Source organism: Desmodus rotundus, chromosome 11 (genome assembly GCF_022682495.2).
Source record: "Desmodus rotundus isolate HL8 chromosome 11, HLdesRot8A.1, whole genome shotgun sequence".
In the NCBI taxonomy this organism is placed as follows: domain Eukaryota; kingdom Metazoa; phylum Chordata; class Mammalia; order Chiroptera; family Phyllostomidae; genus Desmodus; species Desmodus rotundus.
The window spans coordinates 12,829,869-12,842,711 of record NC_071397.1 but is presented as its reverse complement, the minus strand read 5'-3'; the positions used below and the strand labels follow the sequence as shown (position 1 = coordinate 12,842,711).

At 42.7% G+C, this 12,843-nt stretch overlaps 1 protein-coding gene across 1 annotated transcript in view; it reads left to right on the top strand.

Moving 5' to 3' along the window:
• Positions 1–12,843, top strand: part of PLA2G7 (phospholipase A2 group VII) — a 29,786-nt gene that overhangs the window by 3,723 nt on the left and 13,220 nt on the right. The window contains exon 2 of the mRNA XM_053914291.2: positions 9,990–10,132. Coding sequence (XP_053770266.1) covers positions 10,024–10,132 — 109 coding nt within the window. The 5' untranslated portion in view covers positions 9,990–10,023. The remainder of the gene's footprint in view (positions 1–9,989; positions 10,133–12,843) is intronic.

Genomic DNA, 12,843 nt, shown 5'->3' with positions numbered 1-12,843 from the left:
GTGGGCAAAGATCCTTTGCTAATTGAAAATCTGTATGTGGCAGCATATAAATTTCTGGAGATGACTGTGAACCAAAGTTGAATAGGATTGTTTCCCTTACTGAAGCATTCTCTCTCAAAGGAAGCTTGTGAACATTCCCTAATCGGTCACTGACTAGATTTTAGGAGGCCAGGGAAGAGTGTCAGTGTTGTTTACCAACTAAGGGAGAGATGACCTCAGCAACAGGGCCACTAACTGGCATAAGGCAACCCTGCTTCTCTTTGCTGCCGCATTTCGAAGTGCAACTCACTAGATGGAAATGTCTCTGTTTACAAGAGAAAGGAGCCCTTCCTCACTTACATGGTGTAGGGGGAAGAGCCAGCTCTTAGCAGCTTAACGGTCTCAGTTATCTTCACTTGCCAGAACCCGTTCATTATTTATTGGTCAGTGCATCTGAATTTGAGCTTGAAGCAGCCACTCTGGTGATTCAAATTGCAGACAAAATGCGACAGTAATTCAGGGACCTGTGCGGTTTCTTTTCTGCCGTGTTTACCATCCTAGTCTCTTAGGGTTGAGGATGGTCGAGGCATCTTTAAAAAAGAGGTTCACGTTCCCTCTGGAGGCCATTCATCTATTCCATTTGAGTTACAGGTTTTGAACTGTTGAATTAGCTGCTATCCTTTATAAAGCAGTAGATTTTACATACAACTGTGGTTTTCCAGCTTTTCTGGAAAAATAAACTGGAAGATCTGGTAACAAGGGGTTCTCATTCCTACATGACAGGAATCAGCTGAAGAGTGGTGTGACTCCCTTTCAGACAGCCCCTTTGGTCCGGGTCCCCACCACTGACGATTCTGGTACACAGCTCTGTTTAACTCACGGGAGTTGCCTGAACTGTCAACTCAGGTTTAGGCTTATCTGGCCCATCTGTTCCACTTTCTCCCTCATTCAGTGCAGGGATCCTTCTCAGGATCCTTGCTGGTTGGTGGTCCCCAGACCTGTGCTTACACTGTCCCTCTACTAGAACAGGGATCCAAGTAAAACGTCCCTTTTCCATAAATCTCTTAACTGTCAAGTGCTGTCTGGGTTTCTTCCCAGAGTAAACATCCCTGGCTCCTTCAACACCTTCTCCTGTGACTTGCTGCCTCGTTCCCTCACTGGTCCAGTTACTGTTGGGTTATTGTTTCCTGGACTACACTTCCACTGTGACATCCAGCCGCTCAGGGAACTCTTATGGTCTTAAAGACATCTGGACGTTTGCAAACTGGATGCAGATGGGTTCCCATTTTCAAAATCTCGTAAAATCAGTCAATTTCATTCTAGTTGCAGCTGTTAGGTACTTGTATTTATAAATGGTTGTTTTATTAAATTACTTCCACAATAGCATATTGCTTCTTATTTTGCTTGCTTGATCTTTCTCACTTTCCTTAGGTTGGGAAATGATTTCACGAGAGTTGTGTTCTACTTCCCAAGTTAAGAGGTGTTAGGCACTTTTGTAGAAGTCACTTAGATGTTATGCATCTGAGATAATGTCTACACTGAATTTTGATTCCATTAGTTCATACAGGAAAGAGAAAATAGTATTAAGAGTGGGTAGTTTTTCTCTTTTCAGCTTTCAGTATGAACAAGTATGAAATGAGGAAATTCGTGTTGATGCTTTGGAAAGGAGTCATATTCTTAGATAAAGATGGAACCTCAGAGTCTAACCATACCCATGCACCTGTCCCTTTTTTCAGCACAGGACCAGTTAGCGGTGTTTAAATCCCTCCTGTCATAGAGAACTCTCTCTACTTTGTGAAAACATTGCAAATGGCTTGTGTTGACCAGGCATCTGCCTCCCTGTAGCTTGTTTCAAAATGAAGTAAACAAGGATATGGTTTCCTAGTCTCAGCATTATTGACCTTTGGGGCTGGATATGTCTGGGGCGTAGGAGCTGTCCCATGCACTGTAGGATGGATAGCAGCATCCCCGGTCTGGTTCCACCAGGTGCCACCAGTACTCCGTCCCAGGGGTGACAAGCAAAAGTGTCTCCAGACATTGCCAGGTCTCTTCTGGGAAGCAAAGCCACTGTGGCTGAGAGTCACTGCCATAGGATGATGTTCTAGCTGCCTTTAGCCTGTTTCAGAATGAAATACTGTGTCCTTATCAAGCAAATGTATAGTTGCTTTTAAACATTGTTACAGAAAAATGTCTGAGGTCATTTATATCCAGTTATGAGCAGGAGTTTCCACAAGACAAAACTGCTTCTCAGGGGAAGGCATGGGTGTAAAGTTACAGAAATCTGGGCTTTCAGAGTTACACCTTTCCATAAATTTTGAACTTTTATTTTATTTTTTATCTTTCTTATATTTTTTCATTACCATTTAGTCCCCTCATACCCCCTTCCCCCAAGCAATCACCACACTGTTGTCCATGAGTCATTTTTTGTTTTTCCTCACTCCCTCCACTCCCTAACCTCTCCTTCCCAACTAGACATCATCTGTTCTTCATCTATGAATCTGTCTGTTTTGCTTGTTAGTTCAGTTTGTTCACTAGATTCCACATATGAGTGAAATCATATGGTATTTGTCTTTCTCTGACTGGCTTATTTTACTTAGCATAATGTTCTTCAGGTCCATCCATACTGTTGCAAAGGGTAAAGCTTTCTTCTTTTTTATGGCTAAGTAGTATTCCACTGTATAAATGTCCCAAAGTTGTTTATCCACTGATGGATACTTGGGGTGCTTCCATATCCTGGCTACTGTAAATAACTGAACAATGGACATAGAGGTGCTTATATTCTTCCTAATTAGTGTTTTGGGTTCCTTCAGATATATTCCCAGCAGTGGGATTGCTGGGTCGAACGTCAGATAGATCCATTTTTAACTTTTTGAGGTATCTCCATACTGCTTTCTACAGTGGCTGCACCAGTCCTCATTCCCACCAACAGTGTGAAAGTGATCCCCTTCTCTGCATCCTCACCAGTACCTGTTGTTTGTTGATTTATTGACGATTGCCATTCTAACAGGTGTGATATGGTATCTCACTGTAGATTTTATTTGCATTTCTCAGATGATTAGTGACATTGAGCATCTTTTTATATGTCTATTGGCCGCCTGTATGTCCTCTTTGGAGAAGTGTCTATTCAGGTCCTTTGCCAAATTTTTGGTTGGGTTGTTTGTTTTTTTGGTGTTGAGTTTTTTTTTTAAATTTTTATTGTTATTCAATTACAGTTGTATGGTGTTGAGTTTTATAAGTACATTATAGATTTGGGATACCAACTCCTTATCAGAGATATCGGCGAATATGTTCTCCCATTCCGTGGGATGACTTTTTATTTTGTTGACGATTTCCTCTGCTGTGAAGTTTTTGAATTTTTAAACAACAAATATGTAACACTTAACATAAAACAACAACAAAAGGTACTGCAATAAAAAAATGCTCACGCATTGCTTACAAACCAGGGCTGGAAGGTTGACAGTCTCCGCCTCCATCCTACTGTAAAATATCCAAAGCAGAAGATTTTATCTTAATCATTCGGCTGGTATTGGGTCAATTGTGAGATTTCAAAAATCGCTTTCTTTAACTTTAGCTGAAAGTAAATTGATCTCTTATTTGCTCTCTGGTCTCACTCTGAAACTTTCTATGCTTTGTATTAGTTTTCTATTGTTGCTATTACAATTTATCACAAATTTATTAGCTTAATTAAAGCAACACAAATTTACAATCGTGCAGTTCTGTAGGTCAGACATCTGAAATGGCCTCCCAGGGCTAAAATCCAGGGGCTTCCAGGGCTGCGTTCCTTTCAGGGGGCGCCAGGGGGACATCTGTCTCCTTCCCTTTTCCAGATTCGGGAGACCATGCATGTTCTTTGGTGCATTAATGCACATTTCTGGTGCATTAAGTACACAAACACTAACGAAAATAAATCTTAGAATGTTTTAGGTAAATTTACGGTTTTGTGTTGGGCCGCACACATAGCCTCCCTGGGCCACATGCGGCCCATGGGCTGCGGGTTGGACACCCCATTAAGCTACATCAACATTGTGGTTTGGGAAAACCTGTTCCTGCCAGATCAAGATATTCCAGGAAAATCTTCCTAAATTCAACTAATTAGCGACCTTAATTCCATCTGCTACCTTAGTTTCCCCTTTGCCATACTCCCAGGTAACACACTCCCAGGTACTGGGGATTAGGACGTTGGCTTTTTTGGTGGGGGGGAGCGGGGAGTAGTGTCATTTTTCTGCCTGGCATACACTCCCACTGCAAAAGTGACTAAAACAGAGTCTGACGGGGACCCCACTGATACCCGTGAAACAGCACTTTCTTTCCCTTTGCCAGGAACAGAGGACTTACCTGCTGCGGGGACTGCGTTTTACTCGGACTCATCCGTTAGCTCTTGACAGAAATTCTGAACTTGAGAAGGACATTTTACCTAGTGTTTTGGTTTATCTGTATTTTAAAAGGGAGGTGATGCCTGATGGGATTTGACAGTGACAGACAGTGGGGAAAGCGGGGTTAGTGGACGTAACGGTAGTCCATATGAGATCTTGGCTGAAATTTGAAGAGTGCATAGGAAACTGTGGTGTCAGTGGTGGATACAAAGCCCACAGAAGAAAGACAAAAAGATACCTCCTTCTAAATGGATTGAAATAGAATGTGCTCTCTGAGCTCCATTTGAAGTCTTCTCGATCTGCCAGGATGGTATTTTATGTAGTGGTCAAGGAGCCAAATTTGAAGAAAATGATTTTCAGGCTTTAGTTTTTAAAGAATTGGTTTTTAAAAAGTAGACATTCTCATAGATTTAAAATATTGAAGAAGAGAAAAGTAGAGGGGAGGATAAAAAATTACCTTTAGTTTCTAACTATACAAAACCCTCTAAAGAAGATAAACCTTGTAAATATTTGTTATTTCTTTACTTTGTTTCTTCTTCTTGTCTCACCTCCTCCCTTTTCTTTTATGTATCTGGGATCAAGGATAATTTTCTCAAATCTCTGTGTAACATTTTACTAAATATTAAGTATAAATACTTTTCATGATCATAGAAACCCTTCTTAAATATCTTCTTAAAATTATTTCTTATTAGTAAAGTGATACATTGTATTATAAAATACGTTAAACATAATGGAAAAAACAAACATAATTCCATTACCCATGTTATATTAATAGTCTTTTTAGTATGAATTTTTAATGGCAATTTTATATCCTTTCTCCAATTAAAATTACATTGTAAACAGTTTCTTAGTCATAAAGAATTATTTTGTAATCATCATGTTAATTATAATAAAATCCCATCAGTGATATTCTCTTATTGTTTAACATCTGTGCAGTTTCCGTGTGTACACGTATGTGCTGGCTCTTTAGGGTTGCAACATAGGCCATAGTGCATGCATGTTTAGGGCTTTACTTCCCTGTGCATGAGATATTTTTGTGTGTTGACTCAGATATGTTGTGTAAGGGTCACAGGATGCAGAGGACAAATTGGTTGTCGCCAGATGGGAGGAGGACGGAGGGCATGGGTGAAGAAAGGTGAGGGGATTAAGTGCACGTTGACAGTTATGAAGTAGTCACAGGGATGTAAAGTACGGCATGGGCAATGTAGGCAGTAACACTGTAATAACTATGTAACACTGTGGTAACTGTGTACGGTGTCATGGTGAAACGGGACTCATTGGGGTGATCGCTTCGTAAGTTACATAAACGCCTAACCACTCTGCTGCACACCTGAAGCTAAAATAATATTGTACGCCAACTGTAATTGAAAAATAAAAAAAGTTTAAAAATAAAATAAAATACTCAAAGAGTGCAAAAAAGATCTTTTTATTCCCAAACGTAGTGACTGACTCATAGGCACTCTTAAAATTGAGTAATTGAAAACATAACCAATTGAATGAACGAATGAATGAGTCAGCCAATCATTAAATCATTTTAGAGGATGAAATCAGATAACACATATGGTAGGCTGATGAAAATCTCTCAACAGTTAGTACTTGTTGTTCCATTGCAGCAGTTTCTGAACACCATATTCTGGGATTGGCTGTGTCCAAATCCCTAGACAGCTAAGCTGCAGGTGGCTGGGCTTGCCTCCTGAAGGTTCTGAGTCAGTAGTTCTGGGGTGGAGCTCCCGGGTCAGTATGGTCAAAGGTCTCCCCAGAGCATTTTGTAGCATGCACGAGGTCAGGTTGGGACCTCTAGCGTGCAGTTTCACCTGGCCTTGTGCCCTGCTCCATTCTGAGGACCAAAGGTGATAGCTGTGTGCTGGGAGGAAACATGGGGTGGGCGGAGCACCCCAGGCCTGCTTGGGGGACTTGGGGGAGCCTTGCCAGCACCTGGCTGCCCCCAGTTCTTCCTGAGGTTATTGACAGGGACGGTGTGATGAGCACCAAGGAGCTGCGGGCAAGCTAATCTTCGCTGGGTCAGTGCGGTGTTCCTCAAAATCGCTGTTGGTCTCCTTATGTATTGCACTTTGTCTTCATTTTTGTCTAATTTTTATCTCCAGCGATTTTCCAAACGGGGCGAATGACACTCCCCTATTCAGTTATAGACTGTAGACATTGGGCATGGAATTTTCTGCAGCACTGTGCCCCTGACCCTGTAAATACTTTCTGCGGATGATGTTATCTGCTGAAAAAACAAGTTGTGACAGTCCAACAGAGGGGGGCTGGTGGAAGCTGGCCAGACACAGCCTGACTTCGGTACAACTTCTTTGTCGTTTGTTTGGGAAACTCGGCAGTCATTTCCCTGGATGTGTACACAGCACCCTGCAGCTTTCTAGCCTGTTGCTCCAAATATACATCAGGGCAAAACCCATGAGACAGTCTCATCTCTCAGGAGAAGAAGTTCTCACTCTTTGTTAAGTCATCTTCTCAATCCAAGCAGTTCCTGAGCACCTTAGCATCACTAAAAGTAATTTTTCTATTTACTAACTTAGAATATGATAGTTTTTGACTGAGCAGGAACTGATGCTACAGGAAGCTTGTATGTCACGGTTAAAGCAGGAACTGAGGCATTCTGGGTTCAGGCCCTGCCTCCAGCGCTTGCTAGCTGCTGGGTTAGGACAAATTAATTAAACTCTCCTTGCCTCAATGTCCTCATTAACAGGATGAGGATACTTAAACCTGCCTCGCAGATTATTTTGGTCATGATTAAATAAGGTAACTTGCCAGAAACTGTGCAAAACGTTTGGGATATAAGAAGCCTTCAGATGGCAGCAGCAGAAGTATTCAATTCGCGCAGAAACTTTCCCGGAGCCGCTCCTAAGTGCGCTCCTGTGACAAGATATCTACAGTGCACGGTCAGATTAAAAATGCAAGTGTAAATACAGTGTGGAGTTTTGTAATACATTTTAAAACTATTTATGTATAGCTATAGATGGATGTGTGTGTTGGGTGTATGCATGTATTCAAACATAGAAGTACATATGGAAAAACCTATTAGCAACTGATTATCAGTGAAGAGACCACTCCATTTTTAACTCACTTTATTGTGCCGTGCTTGGATTTTTGAAATCATGTATTAACAGGCATTAACATGATTTGAAATCATATATGATCCTATATAAATTAAAAATAATGCTGACATAAGATAAAATATAACCAACCAACATTTATAATTTTAAATAGTTACACTGTACACATTTTTTCTGAGTGTGTATGTGTGTGTGTGTATATATATATATATATATATGTACATATACATATTTAGGAAATACAGTTATTCTACAAGTAGCCCAAGAAGCTTAGCGTTCCAGGGACACTTTTCCCAGCTACCTATCTGGATTTTTATAACGCACGTGGTAGAGCTGACCTTGCTACCTCCCTGTCTCCTCTGCAGCCTTTCTCTCTGAATTCCTGTTGCCCTGAGAGTTTGTGCCATTTTATTTAAGAATTTTTAAACGTCCCTGCGGTTTGCTATCTTCCTCCATGAGATGTGCTGGTCTCATCTCGGAAACCCCATTGTCAGCTCTTTCAGAGCAGCGATTGTGTTGGGTGCTCCAGCATTTCCACAGTTGGTGACATAGCAGAGGGTGTGTAGCATATGCGTAGTAAGTGCCCATTGACTGAATAGCTGCAGGTCTGGTATTAGTCAGGATAAGCCATGCTGGGCTGAAATAACAGCTTTACCTGGAGATTTCAGTGGCTTCACGCAACAAAGATTTGTTTTCTGCTCCCGAAAGGCCTTGTGAAACGGCAGGGGCTCTTCTCTGTTCAGTGACGGGGACCCAGGCTTCCCCCATCTTGAGAACCACACGTGGTTTCTACGTTTGCTGTATCAGGGAAAGGAAGGGATGGAGAAGACATACTGACTGTCAAGTGTCCTAGGCCACTTCCATTCAATTCCCCATTTGTCAGAAATCAGCCCCATGGCTCTGTCTAGCCACAAGGAAGGTCAGAAAAAGTAGGGGAGCACATAGGTGCTCAGGAGCACTAATAGGCCGGTGTGTGCCACCGGTCTGCATCTTCCTCCAGAATAACTGTGCCAACCAGTTCGCACTCCATTCGTATCAGTGGGTCCAACACGCACATGGGTCACTAGACTTGGCTCAGTTTCTGTAAGCAACTGTATGTGTTAGAAACTACTAGGAATCAGAATTTATTCATCAGCACGCACTTATCAGTGCCTGTTGTGTACCGAGCCCTAGTCTAGGTTTGGGGAATGCAGCAGGGGAAAAAAACCAATCAAAATTGCCTGCACTCACAGGACTGACTTTCTAGCAGACGAAGATAAACAATTAACAAACAATGTCTGAGCATGCACATTAGTTGGTGGTAGATATTGGAGAAACATAGAACGTGGGGACGCATGTGTTAGTGTAGAGAAGGGGGTTGGATTATACTTTCAAATTGATCAGGGAAAACCTCACTGAGAAGGTAACATGGAAGTAGAAACATAGGGGTGAGGGAGCCAGCCATTTGGGTATCAGGCCAAAAAGAACTTTCTGGAAGAAGGGACATGTGAAGATCCCAAGGCGGGCATGGAGTGCCTGATGTATTTGCTGAATGACAAGGAAGCCAGTGTGGTTGCAGTGAGTCAGGCTGGGGTAGGACTGGGGGTCTACTGAGTACAACCTGTGTAGAACCTTCTAGGTGACTTTAGGTCTGTGGCTTTTGCTCTGTGTGATATAAAGCCATTTGGGGATTCTGAGCAGAGGAGTGACATGATCCATCTGGCTGCTACACTGGGAATAAACTACAGGGACAAGGGTAAAAGCAGGGAGACCAATTTGTGGTTTTTGCTGAAGTTCAAGTGAGAGATGGTGATGGCCTGGACCATTTCCATCACTGCAAAAGTTGAGAGGAGAAACGTTAAAGGGGAAAGGTGATGTACAAATACGAGATAGTTTTTGCGAATAAGATGTTGGCATGAGCCCAATTATAATATCATTTACTGTTATCATGAGTCTGATATTCTATTCGTTGCACCACATACATTTATTCATGGATTCTACAAACATACATTCAATACCAATGGCATACCAGTCCCTCTGTTAGGCCCTAGGGACATAAAGAAGACCTGACCTCTGCCTTTGGGAAGATTTCAGTGTAGTAGGATTATAGGGATAACCAAAAATACAACCTTGTCAATGCCAAAAAACAACCACAGCTGTAGCAATACAATCATTCTGTAACTATGATGGAAATATTGGCCAAAACTTATTGAATGTTTACTCTGTGCTAGACATGCCTATGGATATTATTAAGATTCTGATTATTATAATATGATTATTACAATCATTATATGTTGATGCTCTTCTTTATAATCAAACTTGACTGCTATAAATTTAGAGAACTAGTGACTAAAAACCTAATATAACAGCCTAAACGTGTTATTTTTGTGCTCTGCAGACATATTACCAAGGATATTGCTATCAAAAATACAACCCAGAAAATGCTTGTGCCATTTTTTCCAAATGTCTTCATCCCTTATAATACATAGAATCATGTTACTAGTATCTAATAACACTAATTTGCCAGCCTACTCAAATCCTCTTTATTGCATGTTTTTTCTTCTTTTGATAATCTGCCTTGAAGAAGGTTAAGCTGAAACCACTGCTCAGCTTCCAAGATGTCGCCTCCCAAATTGCATGCGCTCTTCTGCCTCTGCAGCTGCCTCACCCTGGTTCATCCTTTTGACTGGCAAGACCTAAATCCTGTTGCCCATATTCAACCATCAGGTAAGACGCACATTTATTCAAGGCTTGCGCAGTTGACCTGGTGCCAGACTCAAAGTGGCCTCAGATAAGTTGGCCTTTTAGCCAGTTTTATCAGGAAGATGCTCGTGGAGGCCCTCTGTTCTCTTGCGGCAGGGAATAGGGCCTCACTTCCTCATTCCAAGACCTGTCTTCTAATATTATGGATGGCTACAGGACAGAGCCAGACAAGCTGAAAGCTCATTTTGCATCCCCATGAGGAACTTCCCTCCCTCACTGCCCTAACCCACTCTTCCTCCCATATAGTAACCCCACTCTCCTGGAACCCCCTCAGAAGCAACCTCAACACTTGCTTCCACACAGGGGAAGAAGAGGCAGGTGTCGTGCCTAACAGGTGTAGTTCTGGTAGCAGTGGTGTGAGAAGATGGCAGTTTAGGGTGTGGGGATCCAGAGGGAAGCAATCTTTTCTACCTAATGACAGAGAGAAGTAGGGCTAAGTAGGTGCTAGGGAGTTCCAGATGAGAATGGACTGTGCCACTTGCTCTTTCTTACACTGTGGTGGGAGGGAAGGAGTGGAGAGGGAGGCACAGACAAGCCCAGGAGAGGTGGCTAGAGTGGGACAGTCATCTCTAGACAGATACATCTACCGTCATTAAGAAGGAACTTTATTGCAAGAGATGCTTCTGGAGCTTCGTGAGTCCCTGCTAATCCCAGAGGGTTGTGATGCATAAGCTTCGTTATCCAATCTCCTCAGGTGAGCGTGTAGGTGGCTTCTGAATGGTGTCTTAATGTCTGTACGCACAGACCTGTGCACCTGGATAGATAAGGTCCCTCTGTATCTAGTTATTCAGGCTTGATGGGTGACTCATTGCTGGAGCATTTTCAAAAGACCTTTCATAGCCAGCACCTTACAGATAAATTTCGCCCTAGTTCATAGTTGGGGAAATGAATGCACCAGTAGGAGAGGGACTCCATCTTGTATCTACATTGGTATAGGAATTGGCACATGATCGCACAGGTCCATTCCCTCAGCAACACTTGCCAGGAAGCTGAAGCATCAGCGATATACTACTGACTAAGCCAGAGGGTTTGTAGTCAAGTTCAAGGGGCTTACAGCCTCATTAAAGTAATTCCCCATTACCTTTTCCAAGCATTGAAAACAAGAAACATCTTACATGATGAGTGAGTTATTACCTAGGAGGCATTAACATCAGGTGCTTTTTATTGGTAGAGGGTGGTAATCTCAAAATGTGTGTTCTATCCCCTCATGTTTGAGAACCACTGGAACGCTGTCATTGGACCGGCAGAAGCTTGGGACACTGCTTCATTCATCTCTGCAGTTCCAGCGTTGAGCCCAATGCCCCACTCATTTTAAATGCTCAAATATGGATGCATAAATGTTTTTTATATTATTAGAAATAGTTCATTAAATAAAAGATTAAAAGATGATTATATATATTCTCCTTGCTAAACAAATACATAGGAAATATGGTTATGTAGGGAAAAGGTTTATAAGGATGGGCTAGAGATAGCCTGTTTGCCATGGAGGACATAAGCCCTATAAGAGGGTACAGTGTTCCTGGCTCGTGTACAGTCCATCTCCAAACCCAGGAGTGAATACCTGACAAATGATTTCCACTAGAAATGGGTTATATGATCAATAATATACCAAGGGTCCTAATACTTTTATGAAAATGAAGTTGAAGAAAAGTAGGAAGTGGCATAAATTCTGAACCACAAAATTAGGTCATCTAGAGAGGGGCCATTCAACCTGGCAGTCCTCTCCCCTGTCTCTCCCTTTGTGATGAGATGGATGGTTAGAGAACAGGAAATCCAGGGCTATGACCAGATTAGGGGCAGGCTGGTGAGCCTTTCTCAGCCCCCTGGCACTGGCTAGCCACAGGGCCCTGCAGACCTAAACCCGAACCTGGGCCAGTTCGAAGTTTCCTAAGGCCTCAGGGGTCAGGTGTCCTGGCATAGGCAGGCCTGCAGTTTCACCTTGACCTGTGGTTCCGAAATGCTGAGTGGAGATGCTTGTAGGTGGAGCAGGTTTTAGATTTTGGGGAAAGGCTCCCAGGGCACAGGTGGAATTGACATCTCACAGGGGGAACATTGTGCCCCCTGGAACCCTTCCATGACTCAAGAACTCAACTCCCAACTCCAGAGGTAGTACCTGCAGGGAGCTGTGGGTTCCTTGGGGCTCTCACCAAACTCTATGAAGACTTTGTGCCATCACACGGTGGCTTCCCATGGGCGGGACACAGCAAGACACAAGGCAGGTGTGCCCTACCCTGGCGTTCTCTGGACTTGATGTCTCCCTGTGACTCCACAAAGCACGGCTCAGTAGGCAGTCTCAAATGGGAGAGAATGAGCCTTTATGATTCTACTGACCCTAACATGCTAGCCTTACAAGTAAGTTATGTGTGTTTTAAAAAAATCTCTGAGGAAATGCCTTGAATTTTGAATCTCCCCCAGGGGAAAATGGTAGGGTTTAGCTTAGATCAGCCAAAATGCATCTAAAGGACTGAACTGGGGTAGCCAGAGTTAAGTCACTCTAGGTAAGGGACAGATAATATTAGCTGTTTGCCTCTTATATGTTGTGGTCTGAGCCAGCTACTTGACATATGTATCACACCATCCGTACAACAGGCCTGCAGGCCGGTCACGTGCTTTGCTCCCTACTTTACAAATAAGGATAAGAGAGGGGAGTAAATGGCCTAGACCAGAGCATCATT